Genomic DNA, 25,282 nt, shown 5'->3' on the forward strand with positions numbered 1-25,282 from the left:
GTTTCATGTTTCCTTATGATGGGCATAATATTATTCCTCACCACATCAACTATGATTTTGATGGCCTTTTCATTTCCCTCTATCCAAGTTGCTTTGTCAGGTTTAGTCTCAGGTTTTGTAGTATCAGTTTCTACAAATGATTCAACTTTATTTTCTCTTAGAATCATCTTAATTCTGAACTTCCATGCTAAGAAGTCATCGCCTCCTCCGAGTCTATCTTCGAATCTGATAGTGCTAGCCATTTGCAAAAATGTGATGTTGAATATATGCTTGTCTTGAATTTTCCACAAAATTGAATAGCCTCAGGTTCGATTTAACTATAGCTCTGATACCATGTAAATGTATTTCAATTTTCAATTCAAGGGGCAAGTTATATTCGAGGTTATTTTCCTTTCAAGTGTACATTAATTCACAATATAATAAATCCGATTATTATCTGGTATGTTGCAGATGGAGAAAGAGCATTTATAAATTTCGATGTTCTTCACACAATCATCGATTGATATATATATATATATGCCAATAAAGAAGATCAAGCAATACCTTGACCGTTCATGTCTATTAGACATGACCAATCAAGATATTACTTGATAGTACCTCTTCAAACCATAATCGCGTTTAACCGATACCAATTAGTGTGTATGTAATTAACAAGTAAAACCAATACCAATCGGTATTATGTGCTTTACGATTTGCAACCGATATTAATCGGTAGTTAGGCATTGCTTAAGGACCCGATGTTGATTGAAATTTGTATGCAAGGTTATATATATATAAATCGAAGAATACGATCACAGCAAGATCGTATATATGTGAATATCTACATGATTATTGATATAAGAAAAAAAAACGAACATAACATATCGAAGAGTAATTATAATAATCATTAGACAAAGGAATGATAACTGAAGTCTTATCATAGTCTATCGATGAGATAGATGATTGAATGAGAGACTTCATTTATCTCTTATTCAATCATTTATCTTACCGAGGCTATCATGTATCAACAACTATTTTTGGTTTTGTTGAACTTGAACCCTTGAACCACCGTTGAAGGGGTTCATAGTTCGAGGTTCAATATTGGATGAATGCAGCTTCAAGCGGAAAAGGAAAGCATCATGTTGGTGGGTGTTTCGAAAAAGAATATTCCAAATTTAAAAATAACCCGAGATAATAAGCCGTGAGGTGTACTATATTGCATGGTAATCATGAAGAGGAAGGAATAAGCCGAATAATGATGAGATGTCAGGAAAGGGTCTTTTCGGAGTAAGAAGACACATATAAGTAGTCAATTAATCCTAAATGAATCGTGTGAGCAAATATTTCGCCCTTACTTGAGTTTTTTTTGTTTGTTCTAAAATCATTTCTCGTAGTTGCCCATTTCACAATCAAGCAAGTGTTGGACGCTACACATGGTGACTTGACCTCTGTTTTTGCAATCCAGAATCCTCTTTCAAGGTGAGTTTTGTCCTTTTTTCCCTCATCCTTGTCATTCCATGTATTCAGGAGCTCTATTAATTTGTTTTCTTGCAAAGTTTCTTGTTTACCTCCGAGTCCTGTGTAGAAACCCAAGATGAGACCAACATTGCCTAAAATTGACCAAAACTCAAGGCTAGTTTGTTCACACCCAGATTTAGATGATACTTTCCTCCCATCGGTAGATTTAAAGGAATTTAATGAGAGTGCGGGATTCTGCAAATTCCCGTCTCATATAGAAAATAATTGATAGCGGGTTAATAGAAGCGGCAGCTTTTCCACCAGTCGTTCTCTATCCAGAATTAGTCCAAGAATGTATGAACCACTATGACCCTGTTCAGAGGAGCATCCAAACCGCAAATGGTGAAGTTCTGCTGAAAGTGAATCAGGAAACCATGTTGCAGTCATGAAGATTCTTGAGAAAGAACGGTATGAAGACTGGACAGTGTCTAAGTCACAGGGGTTGTTTTCCAAAAAGAAGACAATATATCGAAGTGTTATTGCCCGCAACTGGTTATTGAAGCTTCAGAAGGGTGGCTATCGTTTACCTAGACCATTAACCAGAGACCATTTGATTAGAGAGGTACGGGATATTGTCATTTTGCTTCATAGGATTAGAGGGAATCAGATGGCCTTCTTTTGGGAAGATTGGATGTACTTCTTTGTTCAGGTTATTTTAGATGATGGGAGATACATAGATTGGGCGGAATTATTTGCTGAAAGGATGAATGAGGGTTTAAATTGTTTTGGTAACAAAAATTTCTATATGTCATCTTACCTCATATGCTGTTTAGCTTGCACTCGCCAATGGGTTGGCTTATACCGTGAAAATTGGCGAAATGACATGAGGATATATGATTATCACCCGCATTTGCAACAGAACAGAGCCACTAAGAATTATCACAGGCTCCATGATGTTTTCCTTGGGAGATTGGTGTTTAAGTTGAAAGGGGATATCCATAAAAGATTGACCGAGGAAGCCATGCAGTTTGTAAGCACATATGGGAGCTTCTATATTCAGTTCTCCAGATTCACTTATTTGAGGGTTAGCAGTTTTGAAGGTGAACCAAATAAGTTGCCAAGATATGTCTTTGGCAGGCAAGTTTTAATTGAAGTATGCAGGCAACTTGCTCATATTGACAAGAAATACAGGGTGAAGCACCGGACAGGAGTTTCTTTCCCCATTGAGTTGACTTATTGCACATGTAATAGTGTCTCAGATGCCCTGAATTTAGAGTTGGAGTTCAAGAAGCTACACTTTCAGTTGTATACTCCCAGAATTGATTTTGATGCTAAGGGGTTTGCAGCGGCCCACCTTACACTCAGGAAAGATTTTCAACATATACTGAACCTAGAAGATTTCTAAGCAGATTGCATGGATGAATATGAGGTTTGAAGAAGAGCTCACTCAAGGCTTTCAGTACAACAGATTAGGAATTATGGTCTGAAGATGAACAAGGCAAATATTGTTGATGATGAAAGTGATTTGCGTGATTCCCAATTTGTTGATGATAGGCAGAAGGGGGTAATTTCAAAAATAGATTGGGGAAAGAATGAAGAAGAACATATTCAAACCAGGACGTTCTCGGTTATCCGAAGGACAGAAAAGTGGCTTAGAGAACGGAGACTGAGCAGAAGTTCAAGAAAAAGTTCAACCTCTCCCACTAAATCCTTGGTTTCTAATCCCCTTGTTCCATCTTGTGCAGGTTCTTCCAGGAAAAAGGAGAAGGGTGAGCTGGTAATAGAAAGGGTACAGAGCAAAGAAGATTTACCAACAGGTAGAATCACTCGTTCTAGAACTAAGAGCAGAAGAAAATCTTCCCCTACTGATATAGTAATTGACCTTGAGACCATACCCAAGATGGATATCTTTGTTTCAAATCCAAATGTGGGAGTACAGGATTTAGTCGATGAGGGTGACAACCAACAAGTAGGTGAAGCCCTGAATGTGGACACTACCTTAGTAGTGAGAGATCAAAAGGAGGCATAAATTGGTTTAGACAAATCTCTCGCAACCCCAAGGCCAACATGGTTGGAGAACACATTAGCTAGTAAGAAAAGGAACATTCTTCCAATATCTATCCTCGTCGAGGATATGGTCAGTAAATGTTTGGGAAAGGTTTCCAAAGCGAAAAGGTTAAAGACTGTATCAAAAATTGATTTTGATGAAGATATAGGTAATTGGACTGCGGAGATTACCCGCCCAAAAACTGATGAAACTATGGCTGATCCGACAAGTAAAGATTTCACGGTGGAAAAAGTGAACTTAGGGGCAGGAACTCGCGTAGCAAATGCATTACATTTGGAAGTTTCAACCAAGAAGATGCTGAAAAGATCCTGGAAGGATGAAAAAGATAAGTCTGAAATGAAAGAGATAATGAGGAGCATGGCAGAATACATTGAGGCCATCAATAGTCCTAATCTACAACCCATTTCTCAAACTCCTACATCTTTTGAAACTAAGTCCCCTGTCAATCAGAAAACAATCGAGCAAATTCAAAAATGCAGATTAATGACAGACTTGTTATGGATTGGCTAGGCGAAATTCAGAAAGCAGGAGGGAAATATTTTGTGGATCTAAATAAGGTTCACGATGATGCAAACACGGTAACAAAGGAATTGGAGAATGAAATTGTCAAATGGAATAATGAATAAGCTGAGGGGGTGAAAAGGGCAGCTTAGATGAGAGAAGTACATAAATATGATGTAATGAAGTTCTTGTCAGAGAAGCCAGTTCCTGCCCTGGATGATAATGTTTTGTACATGTGCCAACGAAATGTAGAATGGAGAAATGCATTGGTGAGACAAGCATATGAAGAGTCTACCCAATTGGTGAATCAACTTGCAGAATTGATATCTTCCATGCACAATGAGCTTCGTTGCGTTGGTTTGAAGTGTTTAAAAGATGATGGAAAAACTCTAGAAACAGTTGAGGTCATAACAGGGTCGTTAGAAGAGAAAATCAACCACATCAAAGAAACCAAGGGCTTGATTTCAAATGACTTGAGCCTCATGTCTATAACGGAATCACTTCTTTTCTTGTGCATTCAAAACCTAGGTGAGCATTCAGATAAAGTAGCACAAATACGCCGCGAGAAGGAAGTATGGAAGCAAAGAATGACACGTGTGGGGCTACCGCATAGCACAATCATTCAACACTTTGTCGTTGCTTACGCGGATTGGAAGAAGAAAGTAGTTATCAAAACTGCTTAGGAATGTTCTATGCTAGGATGTCTTTTTTCAGTTGTTTGTTGTGAAAACAATTTTATTTTCATGTTTAAACACTGGTTTCTCTGAATTCGCGCGGCGGAAATGGTTTGTTTTCCGTGTTTCCCATATGAACTGCTATATAAACTGATTTGCTTGACTTTGATAAGGTCTAAGAAATTTTGGTGGTGATATAGATTAGCAGACTTAGTTTTCTTATGAATGTGTTGAATTTTCAAGGAAGACATTTTATCAATGAATAGAATGATACTTATTCTGCAGCTTTCAAATCTGTGTGTTTGAATGTGAATAGAAAATCTCTGTTGAGATATATTCGTTTATGCAGCATCTGTTGCTTCTTTGGTTATTTCACTTTCATAAGTTTGTGAATGAATTTAATAAGTAGGTCTTTTGTTGATTTTACATGGATGTTTTGATCCCCCTTGTCCTATGAGACATGAGAGAGACTCAATCAGATCTGTGTTAAGAGGAAGTTTTCTGAGAAGTGAAGCTATCTTAGTTGTAAGCCTGTGAGTTTACATACATAATATTTATCTTTATAGCATTCATGTGGTGTTAACTTATGAATGTGAATGCCTTTACTCGCTTTATGGTTAAAAGTGAAGTTAGAATTTTAAATAAAATTCATTGAATATCATACGGGAAGCTGCACCCTTATGCAGAGGGTAAATTATTCATAAATTTACCCCACTGTTGGTTCAATTTGTCTTTCAAGAAATAGGTGTAACACGAGTCAGTCAACATAAAATTAAGACAAGACAAATCTGTTAACCAACACCATGCACATGACTACTAAAACAAAAAAAGATAAAAGGTTACATAACGGTCAATAAGTAGTTTACAAGTATTTTAAAGGATTGCATTACGTTAGTTAGAGGTTATGTTACAGGTTGTCATTGATGTCAATGTAGTAGATTTCAGATTATACATGGTTGCATCAACAATATGTCCTCTAATCATACAGTTCTGATCAGATTCTGAAATGAAATCTGTACTTCTATATGTTATTTTCGCGATCAAATTAGCAAAATGAACAAAAAAGTAATGATGCACAGAACAAGAAACAAGACACAACACATACCCTGGGAAAACCTCCCTCTTGGAGGAAAAACCCAGCAACAAATCAGATCTAGATCCTTTTATTAATTGTAGAATACAATGGCAGTCAAATTACTTATCTGATATAACTGTCAACCTAGGGCAGAATTAGAGTTACAGTCGTAACCCAGCTAGGGCACGATGTAACAGCAGAAGATAGCAGACTTATCTCTTTCTTATATAAGAATATCATCAACATACAGCTTCCAGCTCTTCGTAGTTCTTCACTGAAGATTGCAGACCTAATGATGTTTGTAGACCTTCAAGCGGAACTCACTATCCTCTTCAATGTATTCACTATCCAAGATTGCATGTATGGTAAATGCTGATGGCAGAAGTAATTCACTGATTCCTTGATCAGAATTCGCATTGACCTTTTATTGCAAAGCACAGGGTCTTCACATTGATTATCTAATATTCGGATTGCTTGATTTCATTTTCGACTAGTGATATGCTTGTGCATATATACAAGAGGTGAGCCCTATCTTGGGTCGGCCCAATCCATCCTTGGGGCCAACACTATTTATTAGTTCCACACGCCACCATAAGCATGGGACCTAAACAATATAGTTTCCACGTTACAAGAGCTCACGCCACATAGAGATGTGCTAAAATAAGATATAGGACCACACGTTTGGAGAAGGGATGTGTCCTTTTAATAATACAATCATTTGGGCCCAGCCCATCATAAATGATCAATACATAAGACTATACACCACAAAATGTGTGTGCTGGAGATAGGTCCACACGTTGGACCTAGAGATGTGCCCCTTTACATGTTAGGTCCAGCCCTTAATGGTTTTACACATTACATATAAATACAATAGATAGGGCCCTGCCCTATAAGGATTCAGATGATGCCTTAAGGCAATCCGAATCCTATTTATTTTCCTAACCTAGTGACAAAATCAACACTCCCTCTTAACTAGGGAGGAAAATAAATACATAACCAAATTCACATGGACAAACCCATGGCATGAACATTTACAAGGTTTAGGGCCCAGCCCTAAGAGTACAAACAAGATACACATCGTGATCTGATCACACAATTACATTACAATATGAATCTTTCATGACGTTCTCCTTGCAATGCTTGCAAAGGAAGAAGCCAACGCTTCATAACTTCACACTTTCTTGGGAACCTGCATATAACACCATTATCTTTCATATAACACCATTATCTTTCATCATGCACATCCACAGAGGATCCCTTTCCATATGCACACCTGCAATAATTAATACTCAAAGATATATATAACCATATAACGTAAATCATGCACAACCACAGAGAATACATAAACTTCTCCCAGAGAAGGACAATCTGTCACCTTGCACACTACAGAGGGTGAACTCACCTTGCACTCCGCAGAGGGTGAGAAATAACCGCCACCTTGCACTCCGCAGAGGGTGGAAAGAACTGCCACCTTGCACTCCGCAGAGGGTGGGAAAGAACTGCCACCTTGCACTCCGCAAAGGGTGGAAAGAACTGCCACCTTGCACTCCGCAGAGGGTGGACTCACCTTGCACTCTGCACAGGGTGAGAGAGAACTGCCACCTTGCACTCCGTAGAGGGTGGATGATACACCCAGTGTATCATGGTTAGTATCATCATAAATAAACATTTTGCAATAGACAAGGAATATACATTAGATATATATATATCAATTCCTCTATTAAACCATAATGATTAGAACCCAAGAATGAAATTGAGATATTAAAAGATGTCAAGACTCCCTCTAAAACCCTATCTAAATAAAGAATTCACAGACCTGATGATTCATTCTTACTTACGAAGTGGACCCATAGCATCTTAAAAGAGAGAGATGAAAGGTAGACTTTCATAATTAGTCCGATGACAAGATCTGATTGAGGGAGGGCTTCTCAGGTCATGCATGAAAGCTTTCTTCAAAGAGACATAATCTGAAAACATTATCTTCAAGAGTAGACATTAGGTTACCTTAGAGACATGATATAGTAAAACAAAACACCAACCCTTACAAACCCTCAAAACACAGATTCAAACATATAGATAGAAGTCATTTATCTATACTGGGATCCTAATACACATTCATATATCTATACTATCACTATTTAGCCATGAACACATTGAATATATAAGTGATAGCAGGTATATGATAGCAGAAATATATAAGGATGACAGCAAGTATCAAAATAAGGTAAGTTTCAAATCACCTACAACTTCACTTACCTATCTCCCTTGAAATAAATTGAGATTCATCACCTTTGAAGGTTCTAAGATGCTAAGAGGATGAGGAATCCATTGATGCAGATGAAGGACCTTGACTGTGCATGTAATCATCTGAAAACCCTAGATCTGCACTTAGAAGTCCAGGCTATAAATCTGATCATTGCACATGCAAACCTAGGCTCTGATACCATGTTAGTTTTCGCGATCAGATTAGCAAAATGAACAAAAAAGTAATGATGCACAGAACAAGAAACAAGACACAACACATACCCTGGGAAAACCTCCCTCTTGGAGGAAAAACCCAGCAACAAATCAGATCTAGATCCTTTTATTAATTGTAGAATACAATGGCAGTCAAATTACTTATCTGATATAACTGTCAACCTAGGGCAGAATTAGAGTTACAGTCGTAACCCAGCTAGGGCACGATGTAACAGAAGAAGATAGCAGACTTATCTCTTTCTTATATAAGAATATCATCAACATACAGCTTCCAGCTCTTCGTAGTTCTTCACTGAAGATTGCAGACCTAATGATGTTTGTAGACCTTCAAGCGGAACTCACTATCCTCTTCAATGTATTCACTATCCAAGATTGCATGTATGGTAAATGCTGATGGCAGAAGTAATTCACTGATTCCTTGATCAGAATTCGCATTGACCTTTTATTGCAAAGCACAGGGTCTTCACATTGATTATCTAATATTCGGATTGCTTGATTTCATTTTCGACTAGTGATATGCTTGTGCATATATACAAGAGGTGAGCCCTATCTTGGGTCGGCCCAATCCATCCTTGGGGCCAACACTATTTATTAGTTCCACACGCCACCATAAGCATGGGACCTAAACAATATAGTTTCCACGTTACAAGAGCTCACGCCACATAGAGATGTGCTAAAATAAGATATAGGACCACACGTTTGGAGAAGGGATGTGTCCTTTTAATAATACAATCATTTGGGCCCAGCCCATCATAAATGATCAATACATAAGACTATACACCACAAAATGTGTGTGCTGGAGATAGGTCCACACGTTGGACCTAGAGATGTGCCCCTTTACATGTTAGGTCCAGCCCTTAATGGTTTTACACATTACATATAAATACAATAGATAGGGCCCTGCCCTATAAGGATTCAGATGATGCCTTAAGGCAATCCGAATCCTATTTATTTTCCTAACCTAGTGACAAAATCAACACTCCCTCTTAACTAGGGAGGAAAATAAATACATAACCAAATTCACATGGACAAACCCATGGCATGAACATTTACAAGGTTTAGGGCCCAGCCCTAAGAGTACAAACAAGATACACATCGTGATCTGATCACACAATTACATTACAATATGAATCTTTCATGACGTTCTCCTTGCAATGCTTGCAAAGGAAGAAGCCAACGCTTCATAACTTCACACTTTCTTGGGAACCTGCATATAACACCATTATCTTTCATATAACACCATTATCTTTCATCATGCACATCCACAGAGGATCCCTTTCCATATGCACACCTGCAATAATTAATACTCAAAGATATATATAACCATATAACGTAAATCATGCACAACCACAGAGAATACATAAACTTCTCCCAGAGAAGGACAATCTGTCACCTTGCACACTACAGAGGGTGAACTCACCTTGCACTCCGCAGAGGGTGAGAAATAACCGCCACCTTGCACTCCGCAGAGGGTGGAAAGAACTGCCACCTTGCACTCCGCAGAGGGTGGGAAAGAACTGCCACCTTGCACTCCGCAAAGGGTGGAAAGAACTGCCACCTTGCACTCCGCAGAGGGTGGACTCACCTTGCACTCTGCACAGGGTGAGAGAGAACTGCCACCTTGCACTCCGTAGAGGGTGGATGATACACCCAGTGTATCATGGTTAGTATCATCATAAATAAACATTTTGCAATAGACAAGGAATATACATTAGATATATATATATCAATTCCTCTATTAAACCATAATGATTAGAACCCAAGAATGAAATTGAGATATTAAAAGATGTCAAGACTCCCTCTAAAACCCTATCTAAATAAAGAATTCACAGACCTGATGATTCATTCTTACTTACGAAGTGGACCCATAGCATCTTAAAAGAGAGAGATGAAAGGTAGACTTTCATAATTAGTCCGATGACAAGATCTGATTGAGGGAGGGCTTCTCAGGTCATGCATGAAAGCTTTCTTCAAAGAGACATAATCTGAAAACATTATCTTCAAGAGTAGACATTAGGTTACCTTAGAGACATGATATAGTAAAACAAAACACCAACCCTTACAAACCCTCAAAACACAGATTCAAACATATAGATAGAAGTCATTTATCTATACTGGGATCCTAATACACATTCATATATCTATACTATCACTATTTAGCCATGAACACATTGAATATATAAGTGATAGCAGGTATATGATAGCAGAAATATATAAGGATGACAGCAAGTATCAAAATAAGGTAAGTTTCAAATCACCTACAACTTCACTTACCTATCTCCCTTGAAATAAATTGAGATTCATCACCTTTGAAGGTTCTAAGATGCTAAGAGGATGAGGAATCCATTGATGCAGATGAAGGACCTTGACTGTGCATGTAATCATCTGAAAACCCTAGATCTGCACTTAGAAGTCCAGGCTATAAATCTGATCATTGCACATGCAAACCTAGGCTCTGATACCATGTTAGTTTTCGCGATCAGATTAGCAAAATGAACAAAAAAGTAATGATGCACAGAACAAGAAACAAGACACAACACATACCCTGGGAAAACCTCCCTCTTGGAGGAAAAACCCAGCAACAAATCAGATCTAGATCCTTTTATTAATTGTAGAATACAATGGCAGTCAAATTACTTATCTGATATAACTGTCAACCTAGGGCAGAATTAGAGTTACAGTCGTAACCCAGCTAGGGCACGATGTAACAGCAGAAGATAGCAGACTTATCTCTTTCTTATATAAGAATATCATCAGCATACAGCTTCCAGCTCTTCGTAGTTCTTCACTGAAGATTGAAGACCTAATGATGTCTGTAGACCTTCAAGAGGAACTCGCTATCCTCTTCAATGTATTCGCTGTCCAAGATTGCATGTATGGTAAATGCTGATGGCAGAAGTAATTCACTGATTCCTTGATCAGAATTTGCATTGACCTTTTATTGCAGAGCACAGGGTCTTCACATTGATTGTCTAATTTTCGGATTGCTTGATTTCATTTTCGACTAGTGATATGCTTGTGCATATATACAAGAGGTGAGCCCTATCTTGGGTCGGCCCAATCCATCCTTGGGGCCAACACTATTTATTAGTTCCACACGCCACCATAAGCATGGGACCTAAACAATATAGTTTCCACGTTACAAGAGCCGACGCTACATAGAGATGTGCTAAAATAAGATATAGGACCACATGTTTGGAGAAGGGATGTGTCCTTTTAATAATACAATCATTTGGGCCCAGCCCATCATAAATGATCAATACATAAGACTATACGCCACAAAATGTGTGTGCTGGAGATAGGTCCACACGTTGGACCTAGAGATGCGCCCCTTTACATGTTAGGTCCAGCCCTTAATGGTTTTACACATTACATATAAATACAATAGATAGGGCCCTGCCCTATAAGGATTCAGATGATGCCTTAAGGCAATCCGAATCCTGTTTATTTTCCTAACCTAGTTACAAAATCAACACTATATACTATCTATTCAAGAGAAAAATATGACACGTATCATCTGCAAAAAGAAATTAATTATGATTCAGTTCATATGGTGGCAAAGAAGAATTGAAATAGTTAAAACAAAGATCTTGATTACCTTGCATAAAACTTCATATTGATATCTGTGTGATATATGTATTCTCACAGCATAAGATTTTTCAAATTGATATCTGTATGTATCCTCATGTATTTTTCAGATCATGGGCTATAAAATCTTCCTCACACTATCACGATACCAAGGCATTCGAATCAAATGGAAACAATAATGATTGTGGTTGGTATTTATAAACTTTGACATACAAATTATCATTGGCTTTAAACAATATTAAGTGTGTGTTAGTTGGCGGTTGTAACTATACACAAACTAATTGGTAAACACCAACCAACTCGGTTATGAGTGGTTGGAAAACCTTTGTTATTTATGTGTGTCCATATTCAAAGCAGAGTGAGAGAGGTTGATTGGCTATTATTGTGTGATAAGTAGAGTGTTCTTAAAAATAGAAGTTCATTTTGAAAAAGAAAAGTTTATGCACAGACATAAATGCAATAAGGCCAAAGTCAATAACATGCGATATGAACGTATACAGATCATAAATCTGAGGTGAGATATACAGATCATATACAGCAAAATATCTTCTAAGACATGATCATATACAGATCGTAATAAGAGGACTACACTGCAAATACACAGTATAGAGTTTGGAGACAGATTGACCAAGAATGGTATAAATCACAGTCGTGAACCTATGTTATGCCCAGAAGAAAAAATGTGTACTTTAAAACACTAGATTAGGGCAACACACAAAAAGTGGAGAGTGAGACAACTGAGATCAGGAAACAGAGTCACTTAAAAAAATGTTTCTCAACAAAACAGAGAAGTAACAGGAAATGTTATTTGACACATGAAAACAGCATTAGGATCAGGCAAATATGTACTGTAAATGGCACATCGGATTAAGCAATTCAATTTTACACTACTTTTACCTTTTCAAGGAAAACAACTAAAAAAGAATAGAAAGTGAAAGAGACGGGTGGAAATGCTGCTGCTATGCCAGAAATGTTTCTGGTTTCAAAAAAACATATTCGATTTCAAGGAAAACATCTCCAGCAGTTTCCACCTCCATCCAAAGGGTATTCAACATTGCTGGAATGGGGAAAAGTTTCAGCAATGAGGAAATAAGTTTTCAGCTTGCTGGAAATAGGTCCAGCATTCAGTAAACCAAAGCTTGAAATATTTTGGGAGAGTCAAGACTTTCAAGGTATGTGTAGGGAAAATGAGAACCGTGAAATAATGTGCACATCTGATTAAACCATTTTATGTCCACATCTTGAATGGGCCTAAGAGTGAAGGGCTGTGTACTCCATACATAAGGCACAGATTTAAATCTAGAGTGGGGTACGATGTGTACACCTTATTGAAAAATATATAAGGTAAATGTAATGTGGACTTTCCCAAGCAAGTCTTACACATCAAATTGGTGTCTCTCTTGGCAGTGACCAAAAAAACTACCTTTGACTTTATTTAAACATTAAGTCCAAATATCAAAATCTAAACATTGCACCATATACGACAATTATTTGTAATATATTTTCCAGATATGATGTAAAGGAATATGTAACTGTTTATTTGTATAGGTAACTATAAAAGATATTTGAGATTATTCTAAGTGGAAAGTTTGTAATAGATGTAATTATGTCAATGGATGTCTTGCAAGTGAAAGAGTTATGTGAATGACATATATGTTCTTATTCTTAATGAAGGTTATCATAGGAATCTTTCATTTGGTGCTTTAAAATGAATAACTGTTTATTTGTATTGGTAACTATGAAAGATATTTGAGAATATTCTAAGTGGAAAGTTTGTAATAGAACTATTGTAATAGATGTAATTATGTCAATGGATGTCTTACAAGTGAAAGAGTTATGTGAATGACATATATGTTCTTATTCTTGATGAAGGTTATCATAGGAATCTTTCATTTGGTGCTTTAAAATGAACTTAGTATAGATCTCAAGAAAAAGAGCTGAAAATTGGAGTTATAAGTCAAAATTGCAGTTAAAATTTTTACAATTATGACTTTTCATATGATAGAAAACTGACCTTCCAGATTCATCTTTTGCTTGTCTCTTATATACTATGAAATCACCCTGCTTGAACATTTGGATTTGACGCTATTCACCAAGAAAAAAAAATTAGACAAATTGAAATGTCATAAGCTAGTTTGCATAGAATATGCAACAATTAGCAAATACCCACTTTTTGAAGTAGCGAGTTGATTGCCTGAACTCTGACTCCCAGTTCAACACCTCTAAGATTCTCTTCCATAATTTTATCTGTCAAGCCCTGTCAATTATCATTAGTTGAGATATTATTCTAAAATGTTAAAAACAATGTTCTAGTCGCAAAATAACACTCAAGGTAAAATTTCTCAGTCTAGATAATAGAAAAATAAAAATGTCATTTGCAACAGACTTGTACTTACTTCAGAAAAATTAGTGAATAGGTCCAATATTCGATTTATTGTAGAAGGCAATTGAGAAGCTGGGGTCGCCATGTCTCAAATCTGATACATAATATAGTTAATCAGGAAAATCCTCTCACTACACAAATTATAATTGAGTACCTAAATGATCCAATTATCTCATAAAATAATAAAACATGTCAAATATTTAGATAACATGGGAGGTTCCAATCATCCCTGATAATTTCCTGCCATACTAATGATAAAATAGCAGTTGTTAGTACTTTCCTATCAACATTAAACCATCAAAAGGAACTGGCAGAAGCCAAATGAGAAATATCATAATTCATGCATCTTACAAAAAAATTCAGATTTGCAATATAGATAACACATAAAAGCATTTACAAATCAAATATGTACATTAATTACTAAATTAGACTCCAGAAATGAGCTGAACAAATGCAAATACACGTGGCATCTGTATATTGTTCTTCCAAAATAAATGTATTTACTAGCACATGAACCGAAAGGAGGTGCAATGGGTACATTGATAGTAAAATATACTTTGGAGGGTACGAAATTGCAGAATGTAAAAATTGCATTTATTAGTGATAATTATTTGTAATGTAATCGAATTGGTTTTAAAATATAAACCAGTATCTAAAATTTGACTAAAGTATATTTCAGTGAGAAGTGGGGTAAGGGAGTAAAATTTGACTAAGTATCTAAAAATTTCCATTGCTCCCTAGTTGGAGCAAATTTTGCTTCCATTGCTCTCTTTCAAGACCGAAATCCCTCTCCAAGCCTTTCAAGTCACTAAAATCACCTCTAATCATCATAAGATGTCTTAATTTGAGCAAGGAATGCAATGTAGGATCAATGACTTTTAATTAGGTCAAGTGTGGAGACAACTTCCTTTGCTCTCTAGTCGAAGCGAAATCCTCTTCCATTGCACTTACCTTGGAGCGATGGAGACTTCTTGAGCAAATTTGAGGGAGATGAGTAAGTTTTGAAGCCTCTAGCATCATTTTGATCATAGAAGAAGTAGAAAGCATTATCATTTTGACCAAGGAATTAGGGGAGATAGCAAATTGAGGTCACTTCCTTTGCTCCTCTCTAGGAGCGAAAAAACACTTCCATTGCTCTCCTTTGAGAGCGAATTTCCCTTCCATTGCCTTTGGTTGAGAGCGAAATCACATTCAAGGCAAGTATTGAGGTCTTTTGATGCATGAGAGCTAAACCCTAGGGTGCAAGTTAGTAAGACCAAGCTAGAAGGTGAGTTTGGGAGCTATGTCCATTGCTCAAGGTTCAATGCAAAAACCACTTCCTTTGCTCTCTTCCAGGAGTGAAATATGTTTCCTTTGCCCTTCTTTGGGAGTGAATTTGCTTCTAGAACCTTACATGAGCGTAATACAATGCATTTGAGTTGGTAGAATGAAAATTGAGGGGTAAAAGGGAGTTGAACTTCAGCTTGGAGATTATTTCCATTGCTCCTCTTTGGGAGCGAAATTTACTTCCATTGCTCATTTATGAGAGCGAATTCACCTCTAAGGCCTCACATGAGCATGGTTTGATGCATTTGAGTTGAGAGAATGAATGTAAGTGAGAAAAAGAGAGTTAAACTTCAACTTGAGAGCTATTTCCATTGCTCCTCAGTGGGAGCGAAATTGCCTTCCTTTGCCTGAGTCTAGGAGCGAAATTGCTTATAGAGCTTTCCTTTAAGTTGATTCGATACCTCCACTTGCATACATAGCAAAACACCCAAGTATGAGTCGATGAAGGGTGAAATTTGATTAAGTGTGAGAGAATTTCCATTGCCTCCCCTTTAGAGCGAAATGTTCTTCCATTGCTCCTCATTGGGAGCGAATTTCACTTCTATTGCCTCAATCTTAGAGTGAAATCATCTTCAAGACATTTGGTGAAGGAAATTTGACAACTCTTGCATATGAGGACTTAAATTCAAGAGATGAGCTGATGAATGAAGAACAAAAATTTGACTAAGTATCAAAAAATTTCCTTTGCTCCTCTCTAGGAGCGAATCCTTGTTCCATTGCCTCCCTTTGAGAGCGAAAAGCTCTTCCTTTGCCCTTAGATAGGAGCGAAGTTGATTCCAAGGCTCGTCTTAAAGTTATTTTGACCTATTTTCACCCATGGATGATTGGAACCTAGAATTTGAGTTGATGGATTAGAGATATTGAATGAAATTTTTTACTAAATGGTTACTTCCATTGCCTTGGAGTCGAGCGAAATTACCTTCCATTGCCCTTCTTTGAGAGCGAAAATCTTCCCAAGGCAATTTTGATGACAATTTCAAGCATTTCACATAGGAGAGATGATGATTTTGAGGCATAAGAATGTGAAATTGGTGAAATTTACCTAAGAAAGTCGAGTTTCTTACCACTTCCATTGCTCCTCAGTGGGAGCGAATTTCATTTCCATTGCCCTGGTTTAGGAGCGAAATTCCTTCTAAGGTCCCCCTTGAGGCTAATTTGACATATCTACACACTAGGAGGGCAAAATCACAAAGTCTAGGTTGATGCAAAGGCAAGAAATTGATAAAACCTAGCTAAGAGGCAAATTTGTGATGCATTTCCATTACTCCCATTTTGGAGCAAAATCTACTTCCTTTGCTCCCTGAGAGGAGCGAAATCACCTGCCTTTGCTCCTTCATGAGACCGAATTCACTTCTAAGGTACTCATTGAGGGTAATTTGATGGTTTTTGCACATAGAGACTGAAAAACTTAAGGAATGAATGAGGTACAAGAGATCAATTGATGATGGAATGATGTCGAACTTCCTTTGCTCCTTATCAGGAGCGAACTTGGTCCCCATTGCTCCAACTTCCATTGCCTACCCTTAGGAGCGACCTCCTCTTATCAAACCTGCAAATCACATAAAATCAGAGATTATATCAAATTAGGAGGTTATATAGAAGCTATATATCATGTGTGCTTAATACCATCTTTGTTTATTTTGCAGGAATAACTAAAGAAAGGATGGAGATGCGGACTAGAAGCAACATCAAGAACACAACACAAGGAGGAAAGATTTCATCGGCAAGCACAAGGGTATCAAGGAAGGGAGAATCTCAAGGTATTCAAGAACTCTCATCGCATCATGATGACATGAAGAAGACAAAACCTTGAAGTGTAAAGGAGGGATCACACAACTACCTCAAGGTAGGATAAGCAAGCGAAGATGGAGGAATGACTCAACCATAACGATGTTTCGCATCACCACCACATCGAGCGAGCTTGAAATGTTGAGTATCAAGATGTATTGCTCAAAACTCATTCATGATGATCTACCATGTACAAGTGCAAATTGAGGTGGCATTCTAGTCACCATTCACCAATCAAGGAAGTCCCACATCAGCATGTCCGAATTCAATGAACCAAGCTCATCATATGGAGGCACAAACTTTGAGACACCTACCCCCATTTTCTATTGGTTCACATTTAGTATTGAACCTGAATGCAAATATTTCATTGGCCAAAATAAAGTTTGTTGTAACAAACCCTAATTAGGGTTTCATTGTAAAATCTTGGCCATTGATTGGGTTTGATCTAGGTCATTCATTGTAATGAGCTCTCTATACAAAGCTCAAGCTCTTCATTTGTAAAGGTCAATAGAATAGTGTGTAGTCCAAGGATAGATAGATCAGAAGATAGAATAGAAGTTAGATTAGAAGGAGGAATTGTTGTTAAGACTTGTAAATGAGATACTCTTTTCAATGAAGTTATGGTGAAATGTGTTATTTCAACAAGTCCCATGGTTTCTACTTCTCATTTGCTTTCATGTTGATTAGATTGAATGGAGGAATTTGTTGAATACATTTGTGTGAAATTCGTTTAGTCCATACCACTAGTCTCTTGCTGATTGTAAGTGTGTCTTGCGTGGTCAACTGGAATGATATGAGCTTAACTTCAAATTGTTATATGTCCATTGTTTATGCATTAACTTGAATGGTAATCAATGTTTGATGGTAATGATTTTAATATCTTTGAATTATCTCTTAGAAGATTGCACTGAGCTTGTGTTAGATTGTTCAATTTGATGGTGAGACCTTGCCCAGTAGAATTCCATTGAATCCTTCACCCATTTTCTTGCATTCTTAGGATCAAAATAGAATTCCTAAACCCTTTCCTTTTGTCCTTTTTTTCAACTCAAGCTAGTTTAGGATAAAAAGCATTACAAGATTGCAACATCAGATGATCAAGTTCCAACAACTCAAGCATTCATGTACAACGTAAGTCCCCTTGTGATTCCATCATAATCACAACGACCAATTGTACTTATCTACACGCCGTGACCCGACATTTATGAACCTTGGAGTTGTCTCAAGTGATCCTTAAGCTAATCTTCAACATTTGAGGGACTTTGATCAAGAGAGGTAAGATACTTTTCGGTATTCTATTTTGTGTTCACATGTGCATGAAAAACACATCAACAACTCCTTATTTGTAGCCCCAACTCCTTCGGGCTAGTTTCAAAAACCCAATATATTAATAAAATTTAAAAACTCTATTACCAATTGTTGTAACGTTTTCACACATTGTCCCAATGCAAATGGGGACCCCCACTTTTTTGCTTGGTAGCATAGTTCCTTTGCTTAGTCGTCTAGCTTGGTAGTAGTTTTGGTGTCTTTAACCTCTTTCTTGTGAGGGAATGCAATGCCTTTGTCATCAGGATGTGATCAAGTCGGGTAGTCTAGCAGCAATCGGATCGCCCTCTAGACTAGTTTGGAGTCTTTGCAGCTCTAAGTACTCAAGTGATAAGTGAGAGTCAAATGATAGGTGAAATTTTTTCTTGACTTGCTCAAATTCACGATTTTGAGGTGGAATGCAATGATTTTATCCATGACTCTCTCAAATCCACGACCCCTTGGTGAAGTGCAACAATTTGCCCACCACTTGTCAAAATCCATGATCAGACTTCAAAATGTTAAAAATCTCAAACTTAAAACCCCAATCAGATCTTAGTCAATGGAAAATCAGACTTGAAGTGATTAAAATTAGACATGAAAATCAGAAATCAGAATACTTAGAGTGGAATATCAGGTATATTTGATGGTATCTTGTTTGTTTTTGCAGGTGAATAAGGAAGAGAGTGAAGGAGCTAGTTGCGAGCAACATCAAGGCAGGGATGCACTTCGAGGGAAAGGCTTCACCAAGGCTCTCTCTACAGCACTTCAGCAAGAGAATGCATCTCAAAATCAGGCCACACGAAGACTCACACCAACCTGAAAGTGGATATGAAGAAGACAACAAGCCGGAGGTGGATTACATTTATCCTTCAAAGAAGAAAAATCTACCCATCATCAAGGCATTCAAGAATGTCAAGACATACAAGAGGTGGTTGCAAGAATCAAATCATACAAAGAGGATCAGGCATTCACAATGAGGAGGAAGTTGGACGATTTTGAATTTCTTCTGAAAATCCAAGAATTGTTACCAGTACAAGAGAGTAATCCAAGACAAAGGCTTCAAATGAAAGGATTCAAGATCAAGGATAGGTGAAGGTGATCAAATTAAATAAGATGATACAATTTGGGAATATCTCCCACCATCATCTCACCTCAAGAGATATGCTTCAAACACCTACACTTTGTGATGATCTACAAGATGAGCAAGCTAAGGTGGCACCTAGTCATCTTCAACCCAATCACATCATTCCAAGTCAAGATGTCCAGATTCAATGCACTTGACTCATCCAACGAGGAGGATAACTACCACATGTGGAGGCACAAAGTTTGATGTACCTAGCCTCATCACTCATTGGTGCACATTCAAAGGACATGTGTCCTAAAATGTAATTTTATCAATGGTCAAGCATTAAATGTTATGTAATGGGTATAACAAACCCTAATTAGGGTTTCTATCTTTCAATCTTGGCAATTGATTTGGATTTGATCTTGGCCATTCATTTGTAAAGGGAAGTCTATAAAGGGCTTTCTCTCCTCATTTGTAAAGGTTAACAGACAATACTTGGCAGGTAGATCATTAGCAAATAGCTAGAGTGAGTAGGAGAAAAGGCGATTGTTGTCAAGACTCTGTTGCAAGAAGCATATTATTTTCATTGAAGATATGGTGAATTTCATGTGTTGATTCAACATTTTGCATGGTGTTTGCTTCTCATTTGTTTTGATGTTGATTAGATGGATGGAAGTTATTGTGGATGATTAATGGTGAAATTCGTATGCTCATACTTCTTGTATTTTGTTGATTGCTAAATACTTTGCATGGTTAACAAAACTCTTTATATAAGCTCAACTTTGATTACTACAAATCCATTGATATGCATCACATTGATGGTGTCTATGTTGTTGGTGGTGATTTAAGCATCATAAGATTACCTAAGAAAATTGCACTAGCTTTGTGGAGTTGTTCTTTGCATGGCATAGCAAAATCTAGTAGAGTTTCACTAAATCATTCATAGTCTCTTACATCTTAGGATTAGATTTAGCTTTCTTAACCCTCAATCCCTTTTGTCCTTTTTTTTAAAATCAAGTAAACTTCCAACTGCATTCAAGAGTTCAAGTAAAACGTAAATCCCCTTGTGATTCCAGCAATAATCACATCAGAACACTGAGTCCATCCACAATATAAAGTCAAGACCTGACTATCCGAACCTTGGAGTTGTCTTATTTGATCACAAAGTTTAGCATCCAAGAGCTTTTTGTTCAAGAGAGGATAAGATACTTAATTTTTTATTATATGTTTAAAGGTGTCATAAAAAACACATCAACACTGATTAAAAAAAAACAATTACACAGAGCAACTGAAACAATCTCACAAAAGAAAATTAAAAAATCAGTATAATACAATAAACACAGAAAATCTACTAAAAGTTTGAAGTAATTAAAAAACAGAGAGAACCTATTATCGTTACAAAAACTATTCAAAGCTTTGGAAAACTAAATTGAAGGTAAGGAGAATCAGTCCAGTTAGACTTTATGTGTGACAGAAATTAAGTGAAAGATTTAGAAACAATGAAAACTTGTGCTCTTGAAAGAGAGGTCACAAGTTTAAATCCCACAAGGGGGTAAGGTATGTACGCCTCGTTTGTAGTGCAGTTAGGTACCTCCCGCAAGGAGTATGAGGTAGTCCCATATTGCTCTAACCCATCTGTATACCCATATACAGATTGCTGGCATCGTGTACTATAAAAGACCCATTCCTTTCCTTATATGAGACAAATCCCAAAGCCTACACAAAATATATCATCGTATTCAAGAAGACATACAACAAAGTCATTTACCAAGAAACCCCATTAAAGCTACCCTCAATCTTACAAACGTAGAAAATTTTTAAGGATTGGTGCATAAATTTCTACAAGACTGTTAAAATCTAAAAAGTTTAGCTTACCATTTTATAAGAGCAAATTACCAACTTTCATGATGATTACTGCACAAAGACTCAATCTTGGAAAGAAGAGGTGGGATCCTTAAACATCCAGCAACCCCTTTATTTTGATCATATACTCTCACACTATTGGTCACAACAGTATATAATAAAATTTTCAAAGCAACTGATAGTGAAAAAATAAGTCATTTAAGAAGTTCCAGAAGAAAATTTGTAGCTCATTGGAATTAAGGTCATATAAATTCTTATTTCTATTTATACATGCATAAAATACATTAGTCTTAGAAGTCCCTAATTGTAATAGGAAAATTAATAAACTGGTAATATTTCGTTAAAAAACCCAAATTTCGCACACACATTGCGAAGTAACCAAATTCAGGCGATTATAACGTAGAAACACTTCAGTTCAATCAACCCCTAACCCCCAGTTCCCAAGTGTCATTTCCTGCAAACATCAAAATGCCAAATTAATGCATTCATGTTCCAATACCCAGAAAATCGAATACAGATTTGGACACGGTCATCTCCATGCCAAAATCACAAAAAAGGTAATCTCATATGGTAGCAAAGTCATATATCCCAAATTCAAGTGTACAGTACAGGCCTAGAAAATCCTAAAACACTTTCAAATTGTGCCCTGCAATTAGCTTGTTTAAAGCCCTAATGATGTTTTTCAATTTGAGTGACCGAAACCTATAAACCATTCAAAACCAAGATTTTGGCATCTCTAATTATTCAGGAACTTAACGAGAATTTAACAGAAGAAATGAAATATCAGAACTTCTCAGCTAATGAAGGAATAAAAGTATTGAAGCAGCCGAATTTCAAACAAATTGAAGTCTAAATCAAGGAATAAAGAATAAAATACCTCCAAGTTATAAGTTTTCAATATAATAATTTCCAGCAAAATCAATCCTTTCTAGAGACGGTCACACATTATAAGCACACCTAACCCTAAGAAAAAAAAAATGGTTTAGAGTTTGCAGGAAAAATAATGTAACTCTGCAGCAACAGAAAAACCTTAATATTTAATCATTATTATAAATTCTATATAATTTCTTTTATAATTTTTTTATTATTTATATTTACTTTTATATTAAGAATAAGGAGATCAAAATTACAAGAGATCGCAGAGTATCAGAGTACAGAGGCTAAGCCTCACACCATCTAAAAAGAGTATTTACAATGAACCAGCAGCATATATAACTTAAATTACGACAATTAGTAAAGCACATCATCCCAGGTATCCACCCAAGCCAGCCAACCCATAGCGCCATCCATCCACACCATGCTTTTCTGATCTTGAATTTGTTTCAGCATGTAAACCGTCTCATTAGTAGCATTGTGAGGTCTTCTTTTAATCTCCTTTCTAATTCTGCTGAAAGTTTGATTGAAATCATGTATATTATCCAAATGCAACCTCCGAAATATCCATTCTTAATGTCATTGGCAAAAAAGGTAGCATGAACGTCCTTGAGCAGCCTTTTGAATTTAGCCTTGTTGATTTTCATGGTGATCTGAATCTACGAAAAAAATTTAGAATATGTGAGACTTCGAAAAGACTCAGTAAGCATTCTGGGGATATTTTGAAACCTTTCTTCATTTCTGCACTTCCAAATTTGCCATAAAATGCTAGATGAGGTAATATCCCAAAACATGTTAACATTTTTTTTAGCATTAGAGATAAACCCAGTAATAACTTCAAAGAAATTGAAATTAGAAGGGATAGAAATACCGAACATTAACCAAACCTCTTTAGCAAAACTGCACTCAAAGAAAATATGATTTCCCGTTTCCGGGGTTCTGCAAATGGTGCAATAGTTAACATCAGAGAAAGAGCTCCTAACAGGAAGCTTATTAAGAATAAGTAACCATTTAAAACATTTAATTTTAGGATCAATGGAGCTTTTCCAAAGATAATCAAAATACTTTTTCCAAGAATAAATATCCAAATCAGTATTCCAAATATTGTTAACATGATTGATAACATCAACATTATAATTTAAAACAGAATAAATATTCTTAGCCTTAAGCTTAGAAATGATAATACCATCAGGCCATTTTATTTTTAAATAACTATTAGAGTCCACATGACACAGAAAAGGAATGTTTTTACTAGCTTTAACAATCATACTATAAGTCTTTTTATGAGAATCAGGAAGTTTAAACTTATTCTTAAGATCCTCCCAAATGATAAGTCTGTCCATTTCAAAGATATCAATGAATTGCTTGATTCCAAGGTTAGCCCAATACTTAGCCGAGCACCATTGGGTAAGAGCAAGAGGTTTATCACCAAGCTTAAGGTTCCACCAAATGGACCTTTCACCATGGAGGGTTTTATTATCAAAAAAATCTTTGTTAGTGATGAATTGCCTAACATGGTTCTAGGCTTTCCAGATGGATTTAAAGACTGTTGAGCCTTGAACAATAATAGGAAATTCACCACAAATGAGATCAGTGAGAGGAAGATTTTTCCAGAATTTGGCACTTTTAGGATATCCCCTCTCAATATTGTTACGAATCAAAACTTTCCAAGGCTCATCTCCCTCCAAGGCATGAAAGATCCATTTGGAGGCCAAAGCAAGACCGCTAAGTCTCAGGTCTTTCAACCCCAGGCCTCCAAGGAGCTTATCAACATGACACCACTTCCAATTGACAGAATGCATCTTTTTATTTCCCTTCCCATCAGACCAAAGATAATTTCTTATAGCCTTCTGGATTTCCATAACTTGATAGTCATTAAACATCCAAGCAGAGGCATAATAAATGTTGTAAGAGGACCGAATTTTTTGGCAGACTTGGATCCTTCCAGCAAAAGATAGAGACCTATTGTGCCACTTGTTTAGTTTATTATGGATCTTATCCTTAACCCAGGCCCACATCTCTTTCAAAGAGGGGTCAACAAAAAAGGGGATACCCAAATATCTGACAATTTTAGAGGGGCCACCCCATTGGAAATCAAATTTATTAAACCAATTAGGAGGTTGATCATCCCAACCAAGACAAATAGATTTGGCATGAGACAATCTAGCTCCTGAAATTTTACAGAAGAAATTAAGTTTTTTAATCATAGCAACAAAATTGTCTTCAGAGGTTTCATGAAACAGAGAAGTATCATCGGCAAACTGACAGTTAATAATCTCTTTATTATTAGGAAGAATGACACCTTTAACAGCTGGGGATAAAGTGTTGTCTCTAAGAATATAAAAAAGAGCTTCAGAAGCAATAACAAAAAGGGCGGGAGCAAGAGGACACCCTTTCCCAAAGGGAAAGAAGTAGACAGGGAACCATTAACATCAATTTGAGCATGAGCATCCTTGAGAAACATATTCACAATGCCACAAAAGAAGGACGGGAAACCAAAGGCCTGGAGCATCATATTAATAAAGCTCCATTCAATTCTGTCATAAGCCTTTTCAAAATCCAGCAAGAACATAGCAACCTTTTGATTAGAATGCTTGGCCCAGTTAAGAGCTTCCCAGCTGGTAACAAGATTCTCTAAAATATATCTGCCCTTCACAAATCCAGTTTGGGTAGGACAAAAAAATTTGGGGAGAATGGGCTCAAGCCTGTTTGACATAATCTTAGCCAAAATTTTATAAGAAACATTTAAGAGAGTTATAGGCCTCCAGTTTTTAATAAGGGATTTATCACCCACCTTAGGGATAAGCTTAATGATACCAGAATTAATGTCCCTACCCAGGGTTCCAGTATCAATGGC

The 25,282-nt window shown here is 36.8% G+C and overlaps 1 protein-coding gene across 1 annotated transcript in view; it reads right to left on the minus strand.

The window, feature by feature from the left end:
* LOC131031208 (uncharacterized) overlaps nucleotides 1-22,576 on the minus strand; it is a 99,975-nt gene extending 77,399 nt beyond the window's left edge. The window contains exons 1-4 of the mRNA XM_059207840.1: nucleotides 22,430-22,576; nucleotides 14,218-14,298; nucleotides 13,992-14,078; nucleotides 13,836-13,906 (exon numbers count right to left, since the gene is read on the minus strand). Of these exons, the coding sequence (XP_059063823.1) occupies nucleotides 13,836-13,906; nucleotides 13,992-14,078; nucleotides 14,218-14,289 (230 nt within the window). The 5' untranslated portion in view covers nucleotides 14,290-14,298; nucleotides 22,430-22,576. The remainder of the gene's footprint in view (nucleotides 1-13,835; nucleotides 13,907-13,991; nucleotides 14,079-14,217; nucleotides 14,299-22,429) is intronic.
* Between the last annotated feature and the right edge of the window lie 2,706 nt (nucleotides 22,577-25,282).

This window comes from Cryptomeria japonica, chromosome 1 (genome assembly GCF_030272615.1).
Source record: "Cryptomeria japonica chromosome 1, Sugi_1.0, whole genome shotgun sequence".
Taxonomy (NCBI): domain Eukaryota; kingdom Viridiplantae; phylum Streptophyta; class Pinopsida; order Cupressales; family Cupressaceae; genus Cryptomeria; species Cryptomeria japonica.